At 60.2% G+C, this 19623-nt stretch overlaps 2 protein-coding genes across 3 annotated transcripts; both read right to left on the reverse strand.

The window, feature by feature from the left end:
- Nucleotides 1-2887: 2887 nt before the first annotated feature.
- On the reverse strand, nt 2888-19045 carry NT5C1A (5'-nucleotidase, cytosolic IA). 2 transcript variants are annotated; one of them, XM_038160826.1, is made up of 8 exons: nt 19037-19045; nt 14935-14940; nt 13521-13666; nt 7812-7979; nt 6881-7010; nt 6506-6628; nt 5895-6079; nt 2888-5689 (listed from the first exon to the last, which is right to left on the reverse strand). In XM_038160826.1, exons 3-8 carry the CDS (start codon nt 13614-13616, stop codon nt 5321-5323), a joined length of 1071 nt encoding a protein of 356 aa, XP_038016754.1. In that variant the 5' UTR covers nt 13617-13666; nt 14935-14940; nt 19037-19045; the 3' UTR covers nt 2888-5320. The 2 variants fall into 2 exon arrangements, with proteins under 2 accessions (XP_038016754.1, XP_038016753.1); XM_038160825.1 differs by lacking the exons at nt 14935-14940; nt 19037-19045 and having other exon boundaries at nt 13521-13708.
- Nucleotides 15574-19236, reverse strand: HPCAL4 (hippocalcin like 4). The gene is made up of 4 exons (XM_038160831.1): nt 19105-19236; nt 17379-17548; nt 17067-17282; nt 15574-16823 (listed from the first exon to the last, which is right to left on the reverse strand). Exons 2-4 carry the CDS (start codon nt 17538-17540, stop codon nt 16626-16628), a joined length of 576 nt encoding a protein of 191 aa, XP_038016759.1. The 5' UTR covers nt 17541-17548; nt 19105-19236; the 3' UTR covers nt 15574-16625.
- Between the last annotated feature and the right edge of the window lie 387 nt (nt 19237-19623).

The raw sequence follows: 19623 nt of genomic DNA on the forward strand, positions 1-19623 counted from the left end.
CTTTGCCCTCTGGCGCGTTGCTCCAGCCCAACAGCCGAAGGGTCGTTCCCACCTCCGGGAGTCGCCGCTACCAGGGCGATCCCAAGATTGTGTCAGAAAGTCTTTTCCCCAACCCGGCTGTCCAAGAAGGAGTCAGAAGTCTTTGGCTGTTGTTCCTAAGGTTGTTTATTAATTGTTATCTGGAACATTTTCTGTCTGGCCTGCCGTGATCTGTTCAGCAGCTCAGCCCGAGGCACACTGCCCGCCCATGAGGCTGGTGCTGTCTTTTATTCTAAAAGTATAATAAAAATATACTAAAAGTATAATACTAATTATATTTTTAGTATACTAAAAATATAATAAAAGTACTGCGTGTGCTATATTTACAATTCTGTTCCCATACCCATCACCTGTGTCAGACACTCAGCTTCTATTCTGAACCAATCTGAAAGTGCCAACACCACCCAAATCACGGAGGCTAGAAGGAAGAAAGAAGAAGGACAGGGCACGCCCAAATCCCTCCATCTTGGGACTCCAAACCTCCATTCTAAAATCCCCAAAATTCCGCTCTTCACCCTGTGACAATTACTATCATGCTACTTAAACTTTTGTGGCTTGTAATTCTTCATGCAGAGTTGGTAATTTGGGCTAAGATCGAAACCCTGCGTGTCCTTGGCTGCATGCCAGGGTCTCAGAGCCTCCCCTGCCAGGGGCTCGGGCCATCCAGGGCGCCCAGAGGGGTGTCCTGGGTTCCGACACCCACCAGCGTGGGTGGGAGCTCCCCCAGATCCATCCCCACCAACATCCCTTAAGCACCGACACCGGGGGCCAGCAATGGGCAGGTGGGTGCAGGTACCCCACTGTCCCCTCCTGGAGAGGGGTCAGGCCCTGCACACGGAGCTGGAGCATCTCCCAGGAGCTGGCCCGGCCTCTTGGCAGCGGGAGGCTCCGGCTGTCCCCGCCAGCCAGCGGGGCCGGGAGCTGCTCCACACCCTCCCCGTTGAGTCACGGCTTCGTTGGTGGCCCCGGCGGCGCTGGCTGGCCCTGGGCGTGCTCAGGAGGGACCATTTTAGGCGCTGGTGACAGAGGTGTCAGCAGCCACGGCTAAAAATAGCGGTGTTGAAGGGACGAGATGGTCGGGCTGCTGAAATCCTGGCACGGCCCCGCCGCTGCTGATAGCGAGTGGCCTTTGCTCGTTCTCCTGCCGCCAGGTCCCCTTATCTGTCCTTCCAGCCCCGGGTGTTTCTGTCACCCTGTCACCAGGTGCCCTGCCCTGACATTTTATCCCCCTGCGGTGGCTGCAGGCTCCTGCTCGGGGTTGTTGGTGCCCGTTCTGCTCTCCAGGGAGGATGTAAAACTGAACGTGCTGCACAGCAGCTCCCACCTGGGCCACGGGATTTGTGTGGCCCCCACACACCAGGGCCTGCAGGGGTTTCACTGCACTTCAGAGCACTCCTGGGTTTCTGCTTCCCTCCCTAAGGAGCTGGAATCATCCTCCATTCCCTCTGGATCATTCATCAGACTTGGATTCACCATCCCAGGCCAGGTTGGATGGGGCTTGGAGCACCCTGGGACAGTGGGAGGTGTCCCTGCCCATGGCAGGGGGTGGCACTGGATGATCTTTAAGTCCCCTTCCCAAACCAGTCTGGGATGCCACGATTCTGCCATGCTGATGGGGAAACTGAGGCAGGGACGTGTCCCAACTCCCCTGGTGCATGCGAAGGACCAGCAGAGCAGGGTCCACGCTCTGCCCAACCTCCCTGCCATGCTCATCGGGGGTGCCCCACTCTCTCACGAGTTCTTGGGGTTAAATGCTGCATTCCTCACGCGAAGCAGCTCCTGCTGTTCGGGGTGGTGATTACCTCGGGAACATCTGTGCTGACAATCGCTGAGTGGCAGCATAATTCCCACCAGCTCTGCCTCCGCCTCCTCCTCCTCCTCCTCCATGGGCTTCATTTCAAAGCACGCTCCCTGCAAAGCCCTGCCGTGCCTGATCAAGGGAAAAGCTTGGAAGACAGGCAGCAGAATCAAAACCTCGGGCTGGCAGCGAAGCCGAGCCAGGCATCCCAAATCCACCTGCACAGAGCTCCCCCTGCCCCTCGGTGTCTCACAACCAAGAGCCTGGGGTTGTGCTGGCAGCTTTTGGCTTTGCTGTGGACATCCCGACCTCCCAGGACACACCTGGGCTTCCCCTGGTGCATCTCGGCCTGGAATCTATGCTGGAATTTGATTTCTTTTTCTTTTTTTTCCCCTCCAAGCATCTGGTGGAAGAGCACAGCAGGGCTGGGGATGGGCTGGGGGAGGCACTGCAGCGAAGCAGGAGCACTCTGCTCGGGGCCGTCCATCCCTTACACGAACTCCCGTGGCAGGGATGCTGCCCTGGGGCCTGCGGACATTCCTCGGCTATATTTGGTGCTGGATGGAGAATTCGGAGCTTCCCCTCAGTCCATCTGCTCCCCTCGCTGGCAGGGAGGAGCCGCGGTGTCGCTGCTGTGTGGATGCAGCCGGTCCTTCAGAGCCGTAAATCTCCTCCGCTGAGCCTGTGCTGCCTCCCACCTGCTGGCTGGGAGAAGATCAGCTTGACAAAAGTCTCCTGCCGAGCTGTATTTTCACCCAGGGCTCCATCACGAGCCGCGGTGCCCCACAAAAGCGGCTCACGAAGCAGAGGGAGGTGGTTCTAGCACAGCACACCCCACCCCTGGAATCCCACCTCTCCCACAGGTCTCCAGTCCCAAAGCAGGAGCTTGAATCACATCTTCTGAATTCCCTGAAACCCCAAAACCCCTTTTTTCCTTCTTGTCACGCCTGCCCCATGACCATAAAAGCTGGGAGGTCCCAAGCAGGGGGCTCAGAGCCTGCACCAGGCAGCCAGACCCTCATGGTGAGAACGGAGGGAGCCAACACGGGCTGGGACCAACACGGTTTATTATGGAAAAACACCCCGGGGGATCCCATTTACATGGCAAAAAAACCACCGGGGGACGGTGAAGTGAAATCCACAGCAACAACACACAGCAGGAAAAGTCCAGTTGTCAGCCAGGACAGCAGGAGAGGCAGCAGCCTGTGAGAGAAGTGCCCATCCCAGGGGATGACCCCAGGGACACTCTCCAGCCCCGGGGGTGTGAGGGAAGTACACGAGCAGCAAGTCCTTGTCTTCCAGTTGTAGTGATGGAGGAGAAAAAATAAAAAACAAGAGCAGAGGAAGCCACGTGGATAAAAGCAAAAGGGGCAGCCGTGGTGGGAATGGACAATCCTCCCTGCTCGGGGAGGATTTGGGGAGGTCTGGCTCACCTGGGGCCCATTTCCTGAGCCCCACACCTCCCAGGGAGCCCCTGAGCTGCCCTGGCAGCAGGAGGACCCAAAGCAGGGTCACTAAAACCCCGTCCCCAGCTTGCACCCAGCTCCCTGCGCACCTCAGAGCCCGGGCAGGCAGCAGGAATCTGCTCAAATCCAGGGTTCTACCCCAAAACCACAAGCCACTGCTTCCGTGGGCATCCAGCTCCTCCTGCCAGCACCAGCATCCCCTCTGGATCATCCCACGGACACATCCCCCTGTCCTCAGTCCCACTGGCACCCTGCCCCGCTCCCCAGGGCTGGCTGACAATCCCATTCCTCCTGCAACATCCTCTCCCCTGCGCACGCCGGGCTTGGCTGGGCTTCCACCATCTTCAGGAAACACCTTGGAAATGTTTACTGGCTGTGCTCCCCGTCCCAGCTGCCAGAAAGGCCTCCAAGATCCAGTTCAGATCCCAAAATCTCGGGTTCACACTAAAAAAGACGAGAGCTTTCTGTAAACCTGAGCGCGGGCGGATGCGACGCTCACAAACTCATTTCTCCCAAGATTTTTCGTTTGTTTGTTTGGATTTTAGACCTTCCTCCGCGGTGTTTGTCACCCAGATGTGACACTTAACAGTCTGCCAAAGATTTTTTTTGGGGGGAAAAGTGCAATTTGCTTTTCGCTGCTAGAGCAGGATTTAGTGCAACGAGAAAAGTCTCCCGAGCCACTGAAGGCATCACCAGGTTATTTACATATAAATAAAAGGGTGATAACTCCAGCCCCAGCCTCTCTGTTTGAGCTGAAACTTCCCTGGAAAGGGCCAGACACACAACTTGGAAAATTTCAGCCCGTGGTATTTGTAGAAAACTGTCTGGTAATAGTGAGCACCCTTCCTGCTCAGCCAGGGGATGTTGTGCAAAAAAAAAATAAAATAAAATAGAGGGAAAGAAAAACCCACAAGGAAGAAATCATCTTTAAATTTTCCTCCCGAGCGTCTCCTTTGGGACGGGGCTTGGAGCAGAAATGTCAGTGTGATTTTCACACCAGTTTCTCTCCCATTGATTTCCCATCCTGTCTTTTAATCAGGGGTTTGGTTCTCCCACAGCATCGCTAACAGAGGCGTCTATTTCAGGAAACACCAGAGGTTTTAAGAAGCTGAGGAGAAAAAGATTATCAAACTCATATGGGCTCAGCCTAGAAAGGGAGGAAAAAATCCTTTAATTGAAATCCCCAGGCTGAAATTCTCTGCAGATTTACCTAAATGGACTTCAAATGATGTCCCTAATATATCAAGGCCTGCTTTTAACTTAATTCAAGCCCTGGGCAAGCGTCTGCAGCCCTTGGACAAGCTGGGCTTTGGATGCTCACTGAGATTATTAGTTTTAAGTGCTAAATCATGCAAGTGTGAAACCCACATATAAAAACCTGGGCCAACAATACAGCAGCCCAAAGCTCCAAGCAGGAAAGAGGATTTTTTTTTTTCTTTTTTTTTTAGTATGTTAAGTATTTGTTTCTATTTTTTTCCAAATTTAAGCTGGCAAAACCTTGGTGAAAGGATAGATACTGAGTGTTTTCTGGTTGGGGAGCAGCAGCTGGGGCTGCGAAGGAACAATATCACGGTTTAATTCCAGTTAAAAGGGACAAAATTTTGTTTCAAAGCTGCTTGGGAGGGCTTTTGAGCGCTCCCAGTTTTCCAGTTCAGCCTAAACATTTGCTTGGGAAAGCCAGAAGGCTTTGGGAGTCCCTGTGGGTTTTAAATAAATAGCTTAAACCTGCCTGGCACAAAGATTCCACACAAGGCAGACCCATCCCCGAGGGGTTTTGCCCGAAGCAAGTGCAGAGCGCACGGATAAACCGGGAAAACATCTCCTGGCACCGAGGAGCCCCCAGCCCCACGAGGAACAGCCACAAACAGAGGCACCAAGGACATTTTCCCCCTCTCTCCTGCCCCTGCCCGGGGGATGAGCCCCCATTCCCAGAACAAACGCTCCCTGCACGAGCAGGGGGCGCGGCCCGCGGGATGGGGTCCCCGCTGGGGGGTTTGGGGGATCCCCCTAAACCCCACTATTTGCTGTTTGGGGTCTGCTGCTTCTCCTGCGCCGGCCGCTTGTGCTTCTGGGCCACGCCGTAGGGCACGTGGGCGGCCACGGCGCCCATCTCCTGCGCCCCCTCCACGTGGAACATCTGGTCGTCGAAGAAGATGTGGGGCCTGATCTTCCTGAGCAGGGGTCCCTTGGGAGCCCCTGCCAGGAACAGAGCCTCGTCCGTCTCCAGGCCCCAGCTGCGCAGAGTCTTTAGGGCGCGGGCGCCCGAGCTGGCCGCGCTCCGCGCCGTCACCAGGTACGTGCGGATGGGACACTCCAGCCTCAGCCCCTTGGAGTAGAACTTCTTCTGCAGCTTCCCCAGAGCCTCCAGGAAGCCTTTCAGGGGGCCCTGCAGGAGCAAGGAGAGATCTTCTGTCATCCTTCCAATCCTGTCATCACTCCTTCACCCAAAGCCGCCCCAAAAATGACCCCAAACCACCCCCTGTGCCAGCAGCTGCTGCCCTACCCCATTGTGCCCTGATCCCAGAGTTGGGAGCATCCCACGAGGGCTGCCTCTGTCCCAGAGCCTTTTCCTGCCCTCAGCCCAGCTGTACCTGTGCCAGGGGCTTGTTCTCGTGAGCCTTTTCGTGCTCAAAGAACATGTCCAGGCCGTGAGCCTTCACGATCTGCTCCGACTCATCCGAGAAGAGCACGGCGTCCCCGTCGAACGCCACCCGCAGCTGCTTCTCCGACACCTCCAGGTCCCTGCTGGGGCTGAAGATGGTGGCTGCAGCAATCCCTGAGGACGAGGCAAGAGGTGGCAGCTGTCCAAGGATCTGTCCCCGCGGCTCAGCAGCGAGGAGCAGAGCAAAACACGACGGGCTGGGAGCAGAACGCCGCAAGGACACGCGCCCGGGAGCACCTGCAGCCCGGCCCCGAGAGCTCCCACGGCAAAAACAAACCCCCAGATGACAAATCACCCTTTGCATAGGAGAATTAAGGAGGAGAAACACCGCCTTTGCCTCGGGAGAGCTGTGGAGCTGGAGGAAAGGCTCATTTCTATGGAAACTGGAGGCTCTTTGGAGCTCAGAGAGGTGGGGCGAGGCAAACCTTAAGTGCACGTTGGATTAGGGGCATGGATGTTGGAGTTATCCCTCCTGGGATCAACCCCCTGAGGGCTCCAGGCTCCCCCCGCTGCCCCCCCCGAGCTGGACCCCAGACTCACCCTCTTCAATGGCCCCACTCACTTTCTCGGCGTCGGAGGAGAGGTAGAGGTTGGTGTGGTAGGCCTTGAGGTAACAGATGGGGCTGTTCCCTCCCGTCATGCAGAACCTCTCGATGAACAGATCTGGGGGCAAGAGGGACCCTGGGGTGAGCCCGGCTGCCCCCTAACCCCAGCTGGAAGGATTTGGGTTAATTCTGGTTCCGCTGCCCAACAGCAGGGCCAGCAACCAGAGCCCCTCCCCGCCATCCAGCTCCTGCTCAACACCCAAAAAATCCCAGGAGAAGCGGGAAAAATGGGAGAAAACATCTCCTTTTCTTGGTGCCCAGCAATGCCACCAGCCAAAAGCCACCAAGGACAGCTGTGTCCCCATCTCACCGTAGTGGTTGATGCTGTTGATCAAGCGAACCCCAACCTGGGCGTGGTTGTTGGTCATGAGGACGATGTCGAAGAGCTCCTCACTGTCGGGGTAGAGCTCACGGAGCTGAGCGTTCACTGCCTCCAGAGCCTGCAGCACCCCGGGGAGAGGGGGTGGGTGTCAGCCAGGCCCCCCCGGGCACGGCCCTGACCCCTTTCCCACCCAGCAAAACACTCCTGGCCACCAAACCCACACATCTGGCCAGCCCCAGGTGTGGTGCTCAGCCCTTCCCATCAACAAAACACTCCTGGTCACCAAAATCCCCACCTCAACGACACCCCGAGCCAAGCTGACATCAGCTGGGAAAAAATAGATTCATTTCAGGGGGGGCAAAAATTCCACCTAGCTACTCTTCTATTTTCAAACACAAAAGGTTTGGAGTTATTCAGTGAGGATAAATTAGCTCCAAGTTACAGAGAAGTGTTTTTCAAGCAATCAGAAACAAGTCTTGCCCCCACAGAGCTGATTAATCTATTTATTGGGAACGGGCTCCAGCACCCAAAACTGCACTAACTGCTGCAGGAGTTAGAAAATATTTTTCAAGTTTGAAATGCCTCATTTCAACGTGTCAGAATTAGAAACTGGCCGACTCGGGAGCAAGGCTAAACTCAGCCAATTTACAAGAATAAATAAATTGTAATAATAATCATAATTACAAAAAAAAAAATAAAAAAGGCAATTCCCTAAAAGGAAACTTCAAATGTGATCCAAGGAGATGATTTCTTCAATTCTTGGGCTCAAGATGGAAAATCCAGCCCTGGAAACAGCACGTCACTTGCTGGGAGGTTTGTCTGCCCTGTGTTTGCTCCGTGGCTCGTGGCCAGCCTGGCCCCACTTGAGCTCTGTCCCCTCCCCAGAATTTCTGGGGAGCCTGGCGCCGTGGCTGCTCACCTTGACGAAGGGGAAGGCGGCCCCGGGGAGGAAGGGCTCGTTCTCGTGGTCCAGCTGATATTTCACGTAGGCCTCCACGCCCTGCTCCGTGTAGATCTTCTGCTCCTCCTCCATGCGGAACAGCGCCCGCGAGGACACGGCGATGGTGATGGCGTTCTCGGGTTTGGGCTGTGGGCACAGGGACAAATTAGGGAGGCGGCCCCTGGGTGGATGTCCCAGCATGGAAGGCCACGGGGTGTGCGTGACACCTCTGAAGCGATTTGGAGAACGGCAGAGCCGCTGCATCCCGGCGCTTCAGCAGACGGAGCCCTGATGCTCCGTCCCCACGCGCTTGGGATGCCTCAGATCCCCCTGCCAAGGCCTCCCGCTGCAAACAGGCTCCCAGAACCCGTGCAGACCCCAGGAGGAGCTGCTGGAGCCCGTGCAGAAGGAATTTGTGCGGCTTTTCCCACCCCCCAGGGCAGGAACGAGCCGCGCTCCGCGGCTGAGCCGGATCCGCGTCCCGTGATGCCGTCCAGATGTGACAGACAGCCCGTGCCAGCTCAGCTCCTCCGAACACTTGATACAGTTATTGTGGGTGGGAACATGACAAACAGGTGGTGCAAGCAACCATTTATGAGTCATCCTTATTGATGTTCGAGGGCTCCATCCAAAACCCAAATCCAAAACCTCCTCCAGCTGAAGCCCACGAGGCGCCTCCAGAGGGACTTGGCAGGGACAGAGGGGACAGCGGGAAAGTCAAGCCCATCTTGACCCCACCCCTCCTCCCTCTCTCCCCTTGCAGGGCAGGGAGGGTGTTAATCCCCATCACTCACTAGCAAGCACAAAAATAAGTTAATTACCGACGGCCAGTGAGAAATCCTGGCTGCCAGGACAGCAAATCCTACAGAGGGACAGTGGCACAGGGAGTCCTGTCCCCTAGAGAGGAGTCCAGCGGGCAGGACAGGGCTTGGGGGCTCTCTGGCTGTGGGCACTGCAGGAACACCTCACCCCCTGCTCCTCCATGACTTCCAGGATCCTCCGTGCCGTGTCCTCCACGAGCAATCCTCTGGCAATGCCGTTTGCTCAGGGTGGAGGGTGCCTCCTCCAGGTGCTCCAAAGTTCAAGCTCCCACCCCGCCCAGGGCTGAACGTTCCAGGAGCAGCGGCAGCCTGGCAAGGCCGAGGTGCCCCATCCGCCCTGGCATCGCTGCCCGCAGGGCTGGGCTGCCCTGGGGCTCGCTCTGCCCCCCAGCCCCACCCAGCAATGAGTCAGTGGGAGCCTCCACGCCTTTCCCAGCACCAGCCCCGCAGCAGGTCCGTCCCAGGCACCTCTCCAGAGGCTGCATCCATCCCCAAAATCCCCCAAATCCCCAGCAAAGCGATTAAACAGCGGGCGATCAGGACGAGACCCAGATTAGCTCGGGCTGAGAAGATCTGCAGGCACAGGGATCCCTCTCCCACAGCATTTTCAGGGAATCAGGTCCCGTTTGGAAGTGGCTCTTTTAGGAAAGCAGGGGAACAGCCCCCCAGGACAGGCAGGACCTGATCCATGACACCAAGTGAACCCCAGCCAGGTCCCCAAGGAGTGCCAGCTATTAACTGGTCACGGGCCAGGCCGTGGCACTTCAGCTCATTAATTAATAACTCTGGCGTCATGGGCCATTTATTAGCTGAAAATATTAATAACTCTGAAAGGTCTTGGGACATCCGGCCATTAGCTGGAGTCCCCGCAGTGCTGGGTGTGCAGGAAATCATCCAGGTGTTTGCTCCCTGATCCTGGCCAGGGGTCAGCCCTGGAGGGAGAATCCCAGCAGAGAAAACAGGTCAGCAGCCCAGATGTGACAGCGCTGAGGCGTGTTCAAGGGGGTGAGAAGGATGTCTGGGGCCAAGCTGGGTGCCCAGAGGGAATTTCCATCTCCCTCTCCCCCACAGCGCACACCTTCCACACCTTGCACAACAGCCCAGGCTGCTCAAGGTCCCTTCCCCGCCTCTGAAAGGCACCAGCCCTCCGGGAGGTTCATTTAAGAGGCAATAAACACAGCAATAAAAATAACCCTCAGCTCCAGGCCCTGCCTCTGCCCCGGCGTGGGCAGCTGGAGCCCCAGGTGCCTGCGGGCAGGGAGCCTCTGGGAATGGGAGCCGCCGGATCCTGCCAAGGAAGATTTGCACCTTGTGGAGCACTCGGGGCAGGAAAGTCTCACCCGGGTGCTAAGGCAGCTCCCAGCTCCGGCTGGGCTGGAGCAGCCCTGCTGTTCCCTGGGAAATGCTGACATTTGGAAAACGAGGCGATTCTGCGCTGCAAGGAGGGAGCTGCATTTTGACATTTCTTTGAAGTGGAGGTTTCATTTGGAAGCGTTCCCTCCTCGAGGTTGTTTGGATGCCTCTCCGTCCCCATTAGTGCCGCAGATGGTCATTACAACGCTCAAAAATGAGATTCAAAAAGCCTCGGGAACCGCAGCACCTCGAATCCTCCATCTGAGTGCTGCTAACAGCCCACCCAACCCTACTTTTCCTCAGAAATTGAGATGTTTCAAGGCAAGCGCTCTTTTTTTGTAGCAGGAAATGTGTGCACGGCAGGGGTTCCACTCCCAGCCCGGGCTGGGGTGGTTCTGGTCCCACAGCCCCCATCCCACCACAGCCTCCTGCTCTGGCCGCCTCAGCCCTCGAGGGTTTGGGCTGAATCACAAACTCTGTTTTCCCCTCAGAGCAGCATCCAAGGTCAGCCAAGGTCAGCGAAAGCTCATCCAACACAAGTCCAGGCTCTGCTCAGCTAAATCCAGCTGAATTTTCTGCCTGGGGATCCGTGGTGAGCTCCTCTTCCTTCCCGTGGGAAGGTCAGATCCAGCCCCCTCCTGAACCTCGAGATTAATGATGGGTTTAAGAGGAGGGTGAACAGGGTGGGGGGAAGGTCCCAACCCAATCCTGGCTCCATCCCGAGGGTCAGCCAAACAGGAGGGACAACCAGGGACATGTCCCAACAGCCCAGCCCTCTGAAGAGGAACATCAGCCCCTGGAACAGCTCCAGGAGCTCCACAAGGTCCAAACCCCACCTCAGAAGCGTAAAAGGACCTTTCCAGCAGGCTCCAGCTCCATCGAGTGCAAACCCCACCCCAAACCCGCCAGTTTTGGGGTGAAGGTGTATTTCAGGAGTGACTGGAAACAGCCCAATTTTCTGCCTGCAGACCCAACAGCTGGCAGCCTTTAAATCACTGCTGTAATCAGTAAATCCCCAGCAGCCCCCCGGGGATTAGAGGCAGACATTTGGAAATCCCACAGGCTCCCAGGATGTGCGGTGGGACTGTGTCATCCCAGCCAGGGGAGCCACAGGTGCCCACAGTGCCACCCTGGAGGCCACCGCTGGCAGGAGCCACAGTGGGGACCCCATTCTGCACCCCTTGATCCTTTGGAGCTGCCTGGGGCTGGACCCAGCTCTGTCCTAAAATCCTGCAGGGATTCTGGGCACCTCCCTGGATGCTGCAGAAGACCGAATTCTTGTGGTTAATTCAATATTCAGAGGATTTTGGTCGTGGAAAGGGAAGAGGAAGGGTTTGCTCCGGGGTCAAGCATTGTCCCCGCTCCAGCATCCCAAAAATCACACCCGGGAGAGATGGGTGGGTCCCAAAGGGTGCCCAGAGGGAGGGAGCCAGCAGAAAACCAGCTCCCACTGACCCGACTTGGTGTCACCAGAGAGGTCGGGGACATTTCCAGCCTTGCTGAAGGGTGACAGGTCTCATTGCTGACCTCCCTGGCAGGAGCCAGGCCGTGGGAAGAGCTGCGAGCCCTGCAAAGCAGGAATGCCCCATGAACCCCTTCCCCAGCCAGGAACGGCTCCCCAAAATCACCTTTCCTTCCAAAATCACCTTTTCCCCTGTCACCTCACAGCTCTCTCCTGCTCCTGTGGGGCCAGGAGGACAGACAGACAGACAGACCTGGCACCCCAAGGGCACAGGGTGACACCAAACCCCATTTCCTGAAGGAGCCCCGGGCACCACGAGCCCCCTGCTCGGGGATCAGATTAAAGTTCAGGGCGACAGCCGGGGTGGTTTGGAGTTTCCCAAGAACATTCTTTATGCTGCAGAACAGCGCCCTGCAGCCGTCCATCACAGGCTGGCAGCTGCCTGGCTGTGCGAGGGCAGCTGAGCAGCCACAGGGCCCCCAGGCTGCCCCAGAAGAGGGGCACAGAGCCTGGCGTCACCCCCAGCCCCACAGGGCATGGTGGCACCAGTGCCTGGCGTCACCCCAGCCCCACAGGGCGTGGTGGCAGCAGTGCCTGGCGTCCCCCCCAGCCCCACAGGGCGTGGTGGCAGCAGTGCCTGGCATCACCCCCAGCCCCACAGGGCATGGTGGCACCAGTGCCTGGCATCCCCCCCAGCCCCACAGGGCGTGGTGGCAGCAGTGCCTGGCATCACCCCCAGCCCCACAGGGCATGGTGGCACCAGTGCCTGGCGTCCCCCCCAGCCCCACAGGGCGTGGTGGCACAGCACAGCTCCAGGATGCGAGCGCCCGGATCTTGGTTTGCAAAGCCCGTGCCTCAGTTTCCCCAGTTACTGGTCAGCAAGCTGGCTGCGAGGAGAGGAAGAGGAGGAGCCCGGGCTGGCACCCATGGGCAAAGCACGGCGTGAAAGGCAAGTAGCTGCACCGTGCCACCGAGCCAGGCCGTCCCTCTCCTCTGGGAAGGGCACAGGCAGCAGCGACGTGAGCTGGCAGCGGGTCCAGGAGCGCGGGTGGCAGGCTGCTCCCCAGCAGGGAAAGCACAAGGGCTGCCCCAAGTGAGGGCTTGGACGTGTCCCCTGGTGGAGAGGTCACACGCAGGGCTTTGCCACGCAGGGTGGCACAGGAGGTGCCAGCTGTCACCGGGTGCTGCGCCTCTGCCAGACGCCAGGTTTTGGGGGTCCCACGGCTCCGAGGGTGGCTGTGGCTGTGGCTGGGGGGGCTCAGAGGATTCAGGGGCACAGCCCCCAGCCCTGCCAGCCCCGCTGCCATGCCGGGGCACGGCCGCACTTCCAGGCGCTGCCGTGTTTAAAGCCGGCAGGCTCAGCCCTCGTTAGGTAACACAGGCTTTCCTTCTAATCTCCGGGAGCAGGCAGGGCCAGCTACACCCCTGTGCCACCCCCTGGCCCGGCGGCTCGGCTCCCGGCTGTCCCCGGCTCTGTCAGTGCCACCCCTCCTGTCCCTGCCAGGGCCTCCCGCCTTGGCGCAGGGGACAGCAGCTCATGGGGCACCGGGCCACTCTGCAAGGACAGCTCAGCCCAGGAGGGAGCCAGGAGCACCGCAGGGACCTGCAGGAGCCCGGGGGGATCCGGAGAGACCCCAGCCATGGGTGACCCCAGCTCCACGGATGCCACGCAGGAGTGGGAGCACCTGGAGAGAGCCAGGGCATCCCCAAGGACCTGGATGGAGGCAGGGAGTCAGAGAAACGCCAGAGACACCATGGGGGACCCCACAGAGCCTGGAGGAGACGGGGAGCATGGAGACCCTCAGAGGCACCCCAAAACGCGTGGAGGAAATGGGGCACCGGGAGGGACCCCAGCGATCCTGGACGAGACGGGGCACCCACAGACACCCGGGGGGGGTTCCATGGGGGAATCCAGGGAAGATGAGAACCTGCAGGAGATGGGACACCTGGAGAGCCCCGGGGCACCGGCAGGAGATGGGGCAGGCGGGGCGGGGGTCGCGCCCGGAGGGGCTGCGCGCCCCGCGGCAGGGAGCGCTGCGCGGGGGCTCTCACCGATTTGGGCTTCTTCTTGGGGGCGAGGTTGTCGTAGAAAGCCTTGGCTTCATCCCAGGGCCGCCCCGGTGCCCCGGCGGGGCCCGGCGGCTCCATGGCGCGGCGGCTCCGCGGCACCGGCGGCTCCGCGGCACCGGCGGCTCCGCTCCGCGCGTCCCGGGAGCTCCCGGAGCCGCGGCCGGCCCGGCGGAACGCGCTTTATATGGCATCCCATGAAGCTCCGGGGTTTCAGTCCACCGGGACACGGATTAACCTCTTCGGGACCGAGCGCTGCTCGCCGCCGCCCGGTGATACCGGGGAGCTGCGGGGAAGCGAGGGGGGAGCCCCCGCTCCGGGGCAGGGAACGGCCGGGAGCGAGGGGAAGGGGCTGGGGACAAAGGTGGCCTCGGCGGAGCCGCGGGAGGACACGGAGCAGGAGCGATGGGGCAGCGCTCGGGACGCTGCTCGGTCCCCCGTTTGTCCCTGCTCGGTCCCCCGTTCGTCCCTGCTCGTCCCCAGCCGCGGGTCTCGGGTTTGGCCATCCTTGGGAGCCCCGGGAAGGCACGGGGGTGCTCAGCGCTGGAGCTGCGGAGGATGGAGCAGCCAGGGGGGGACAGCGGTGTGGGGGGACCCTGCTCCGTGCCAGGGTGACCCGTGCCATCCACCGGCTAGTGCGATCAGTGCGGGTGTTCATTAAGGCGCTGCTCTCCCAGGAGGGCTGGTGGGAGCAGCCGCAGAGCCGCGCTGTCAGCTCAGGCTAAAAAAACCAGCAAACCCCCCCAGAAGCCCTCAGGGGGCAGGGGATGCATCCCAGAGGCAAAACCCAAGAGCCAGGAAGGGGCACGGGATGGAGGATCTCACCTGGAACAGGGCAGCTCCTGGTGGGAGGTCACAGGACGGGGTTTTACCCAAATCCCCGTGCTCCAGCTAAAGAAAAACCATCCCTACAGACAACAGCCTCGGGGACCCCCGTGTGGTCCAGGAGACCAACCCAGCACCGAGGTCCACATGAGGAGAGCAGAGCCAGCTGTGTGCTGGTGGGCAGGGCTGGCACCAGGAATCCCAAACCCTTTGGGAATTCATCATTTCAGCCTCACAGACTTCCCTTCCCCAGGGCCTTTGCAGCTCCCTGCTGGGAAACACCTGAGCTTCCTTTGGGGTGGCCCCCGGGGAAGCAGGAGCTCGGAGGGCCCCGGGATCACCGGGCTATTCTTGGAGCTCTCTCCTGAGCTTTTTGAGTTGCTGCCCTTTCAGGCAGCAGCCCTGGCACGTCCCCGGCTCCTGCAGGGTGGGACAACCTGCCCCGTTCCCTCTTCCCGGGCCCTGCTGAGCTGCAAACTCACACGTGCTCCTGGAAAGCACAGCGGCCAAAGCCGAGGCGCAGAGCGCTCCCATCAGCAGCTCTTCCTAAAAATACACTGCCTGCCGTGGTTTTGGCACCCTCCCATCCCCGTGCTCAGTGCTGGCTGCCGCAGGACACACCAAGGGCTGGGCAGTTGCAGGATCGGGTGGGATGGGGTGAGCTGGGAGCCAGTGCTGCTGCCCAGGAGCCAGCCCTGCAGGATTGATTCCAGAGAAGGATTGAAATTTGGTGAGAGCTCCTTAGCAACAGTCACTGCCTGTGCAGGCTGCCGAGGGAGGAGACAGGCCAGAGGAAAATCTGTGCGGGGAAGATGGGGGTGGAGAAGAGAAGGACAAGGATGCACGGAGAGCAGGTCCCAGTTGGTGACAGATGGAGCCCAGGACAAAGCCACCAGCCCTGAGGGAAGGGCACAGCCAGGGACCAGCTCCTGGTAGACAAGTGAAACCCATTTCCAGAGAGGTTTGGGGTCTGGGCCTCCCCACCCCAAAAGTGGCATTCTCTTCCCCGGAGCTGCCTGCACAACTCAAGGGTTTCACTTCCACCCACCTTCAAGGCTCCCCAGCCTGAGCCCCACTGTGCTGCCCCCAAGGGTTTCTCCACCCCTTGGGGTGTCACAGGCTCAGGTGAGACCCCTAAAATATTCTCAGAAGTGCAGTGTTGTCACCTCACTATCCCCAGCCAGCTTCCCCCCCAATAAACCATCCAGAGGGGGACACCACACACAGGGCACGGTTTATTTTTCCATTAAAAAAATAAGTAACGACTTCACCATCTCCTAACAGACACCACAGCCACCAACACCACAACGTGCAGCTGAACACCAGCCTGGTGCAGACCAAACACCAACCTGGGGCAGGAGGGGTGGATGCAGCAGGCTGGGAGGGGAGGAGGAAGGAGGCAGATTTGTTTCTTGTGGCCTCAGAGCTTTTCCAGGAGGCTCGGCAGGGACAGGACCCATCCACACCTCCCATCCAGCAGCCAGCTGTCCCCACAGCAGTGCCACACACCCAGGAGCAGCACCAGGACCTGCCTTCCACACCCACGCTCCTGACCCTGCCTCCAGTTTGGGACATCAGGCCTCACCTCCATTCCCAGGAGGGTCAGAAATGCCACAGAGCACCCAGGACACCCGATGGGACAGAAGGTGGCTGCTGGGATGGGACACTGGCCACATCCAGGGCTGGCTTTGGATGCTTCTGTTCTCTGCTGAAGTGTCCTGACCGGGCCTGGCTGTTCCCAGCAGGGAAAACAGAGGTGGAAGAGCTGAAGCTGGTGCCAGACCCTGCCCTGGCCTCCCCGGGCAGCTTTCCAGGGAATCGCCAGTGAAGGAAGGACCGGGAGCAGGACTTGGGACTTTTCAGCCTCCTTGGAGACATCACAAGCCATGAAGTGGGGGGCAAACAGCAGAAAGGGGACAGAGCTGGTCCCAGTTAGGATCAGAGAATGGGGCAGGCGGAGCAGTGGGGGAAAGCAGGGAGAAAGCAGCAGGGATGTGGGAACAGCTGGCCCTGGTCAGCCAGGATGCACCAGTGGCTGCAGGGCATCCATCTCCAGGGTGGGAGAGGGCTGACCACGCTCAGAGCAGGCTCTGACCTCGAGGGTGTGGAACGTGGGCTGCCCGGGATGCAGCCAGAGCAGGGGCAGCAGGAGGGATGGAATGTGCCTCACGCCTGGGGCCAAATGGGGTGGGGAAAAACGGGGATTGAAACCATCACAGGGGGCAGAGCTTGGCTGCAGCCAGTCCAGCCCTGAGTCCCAGGGCTCTATTTTTGCATGTCACACTGCAGGAGCAGCACGATGGAGGGGTCGCTCTTGGCGGCCTCCTTGAACTCCTCCAGGGAGATCTGGTCATCCTTGTCCTTGTCCATCTTTGTGAAGATCTTGTCCACTCGCTGCTGGGGTGTCAGCCCGTCTTGGTTCATCCTCATCATGATCACAGTCCCCACCATCTTGTAAATGGCCTGGAGGAGGACGAGAGTGGGAAAGAGAGGGAATGTTGGAAGCACACAAGACCCCAGGACAAGGCAGGGGACGGGGACAGGGTTGCTGCTCTGTCGGGACCCTGTTCTACCAGATCCACGTCAAGCACCTTTCAGACAAGGCTCTGGGTAGGAAAACTCATTCTGTGGTGCTAAAAGGGACCCGATTTCCCAGGGAAAAGCCGGGAAAAGCAAACAGTCCCTGCTGGACTGAAGCACCAGTACCTCAATGATCTCCAGCATCTCCAGGCGCGTGATCTTCCCGTCCCCGTCCAGGTCGTACATCTCGAAGGCCCAGTTGAGTTTCTGCTCAAAGGTGCCCCTGGAGGTGACAGACAGGGCGCAGATGAACTCCCTGAAGTCGATGGTGCCATCCCCGTTCTTGTCGAAGGTGCGGAACGCGTGCTGGGCGAACTTGGAGGCGTCTCCATAGGGGAAGAACTGCGGGAGGGAGAGAAGAGGAACCGAAATGAGGAGGGGAACTCGGCGTGGAGGCTGTACCTGAGGTGCTGCAGACCCCCCCCAGCTGGAGCCCACCTTGATGTAGAGCTGCTGGAACTCCTCCAGGTTGAGGATGCCGGTGGGGCAGTCCTTGAGGAAGCCCTTGTACCACTGCTTCAGCTCCTGCTCGCTGAACTCCGTGCTCCTCACCAGGTCATCCAGCATCTCCGGGGCCAGCTTGCTGCTGTGCTTGCCCATGGCTGCCCCTGGGAAGGGAAATCCACACCGGGCTGCAGTGGGATGGTCCTCCCAGGCCAATCCTGCATCCCTCTTCTCCTTGCTGGCGCGGATCCGCCTGGCTGATGGGTGTCCATGCAGGACAGCAGCCGTGGCACTGGAAATGTGGCTGTGTTTGCTGCTGGAGATGTCCAGGAGCTGGCCCTGGGGCAGCCCACCAGGGCAGCCAGCAGCATCACCCCAACCCCTGGGTTCATCTTGGGCTGCAGGAAAACGCTCAAAAAGCAACTGAAAATTCAGAACTCTTCCCATTGCCTTTGCCAGGGCTTGGTCACAGAACCCTAGAATGGTTTGGGTTGGAAAGGACCTCATTTAGTTCCAGCCACGCTGCCATGGGCAGGAGGGCTCGGGAGGGAACGTTTCACCAGCCCCTCTCTAGGGATGGGGCAACGAAGGATCTGCCATTGGGGCACTCAAAAACCTCCCTGGCACCGCTGGCCTCGCAGCACCCAGCTGGCCACGGCGATGCCCATCCTGCTCCTTGGTGAGGACTGGGTCTGGGCAGGGGGCTGCAGCAGCAGGGAGCCCTGGCACGGCCCCGGCTGCGTGGGCAGGGAGCTCCGATACGCGCCGTGCCCGCTCCCACGCAGCCTCGGCTGCCAGCGCCGCTCAGCCGGAGCAGCAGATGGTTCTCCGGGAGCTCCTGGAGCTTCTCTCTCCATGAAGTTGAGGAGAAGTTCACCTGGAGCCCAACCAAGGCGCCGTGTCCTCTCAGGGATCTGATGTGCTGCCCGTGTGGGCTTGGGGCACTCGGGGGGACCCTGGGCTGGGCGATGTGGGGTTCCTCGTGCTCCCAGCCAGCCCCGCTCCCAGCAAATCCCACAGGCAGCAGCTCCTTCCTGCCCCATCATCCCACCAGCATCTGTCACCGTCTGCCGCGGCAGCAGCGAACCCGCCAGCCCTCGGACACCCACAGAGCACAAGGCTTCCCCAGCGACCCCAGCTCGGCTCCACAAACCCCCCCGGCACTGTGGTGTGGCCCTGAATTGCTGGCACTGATCATAAACCGTGCCAGGCACGGGCAGACCTGCCACGATCCTCCCACGGCTGGAGGATGCAGCCCCTCAGCACAGCCCGGCCCTCAGTGGCCGGGACTCCAGAGCAGCATCCTGAGCTCCACAGCCCTCGAATCCCTTTTCCAAGCAGCTCCCGGCCGTGCCAGGGCAGGGAACAGCGCCCAGGAGGGGACCACCCGCTCACCCCGAAGCACCAAGTGATCAGCAGCTGCTGGTCCCAAAACCAGACAGAGGGGTGGCACTACGGCTGTCCCCCCCCCCGGGGCAGCACAGAGCACCCCAACCTGCAGCGGCACCCCTGGGTGGCACCCCAGGCAGCCCGGGGGGTGGGTGGGGGCTCGGTGATGCTCAGCCCACCCGCACTACGGGACAGCTCCGGGCCACCGGCCCCGACACCCGCTGGAAGCGGCTCCGGGAGCAGCTCCCGGCACCTGCCCCGACGGCGGCTCCGCAGCGGGGAGAGCCCCTCCCGGCCCCTCGGGCGCGGCTCCGGCCCCGACGGCCCTTACCTGAGCTGCGGCGCGGGCAGGTGGCGGCTCGGCGGGGCCGGGGGGGGCGCGGAGCCGCTGCCGGTACCGGAGGGGCCGCGGTCCAGCCGCCGGCTCAGCCCCCGCCGCTCCCGCCCCTCTTGTAGCCGCGGGGACCCCCGCCCCCCCCGGCGGCGACGCTCGTCCATTGGCTGGGAGGGCTGTCAATCAGGCGGGAGGGGCGCGGGGTGGGGGTCGAGGGGGGATGCTGGGGGGTACCGGGATGCTGGGAGGGGAGATGGGGCCGGGATGCCGGGACAGGGGTGCGGGGGGATGTCGGCAGCGGGATGCCGGGGGTGCTGGCCCCTCAGCGGCTGCACTGGGGACACTGGGACACGCCAGTGGCTCATCGCTTGGCACAGGCACGGCTGAAGCACAGAGGAGAGAGGGACAAGAAAACCACTTTGATCTCCGGAGCCAAACGTGGAATGTTTCCATGGAGATCGCCGAGCGCTTTTCCCGGTGACCTTGGCATCCTGCTGCCATCCCGGTGCCGCTGGG

The sequence above is a fragment of the Motacilla alba genome, chromosome 23, assembly GCF_015832195.1.
Source record: "Motacilla alba alba isolate MOTALB_02 chromosome 23, Motacilla_alba_V1.0_pri, whole genome shotgun sequence".
Classification (NCBI taxonomy): domain Eukaryota; kingdom Metazoa; phylum Chordata; class Aves; order Passeriformes; family Motacillidae; genus Motacilla; species Motacilla alba.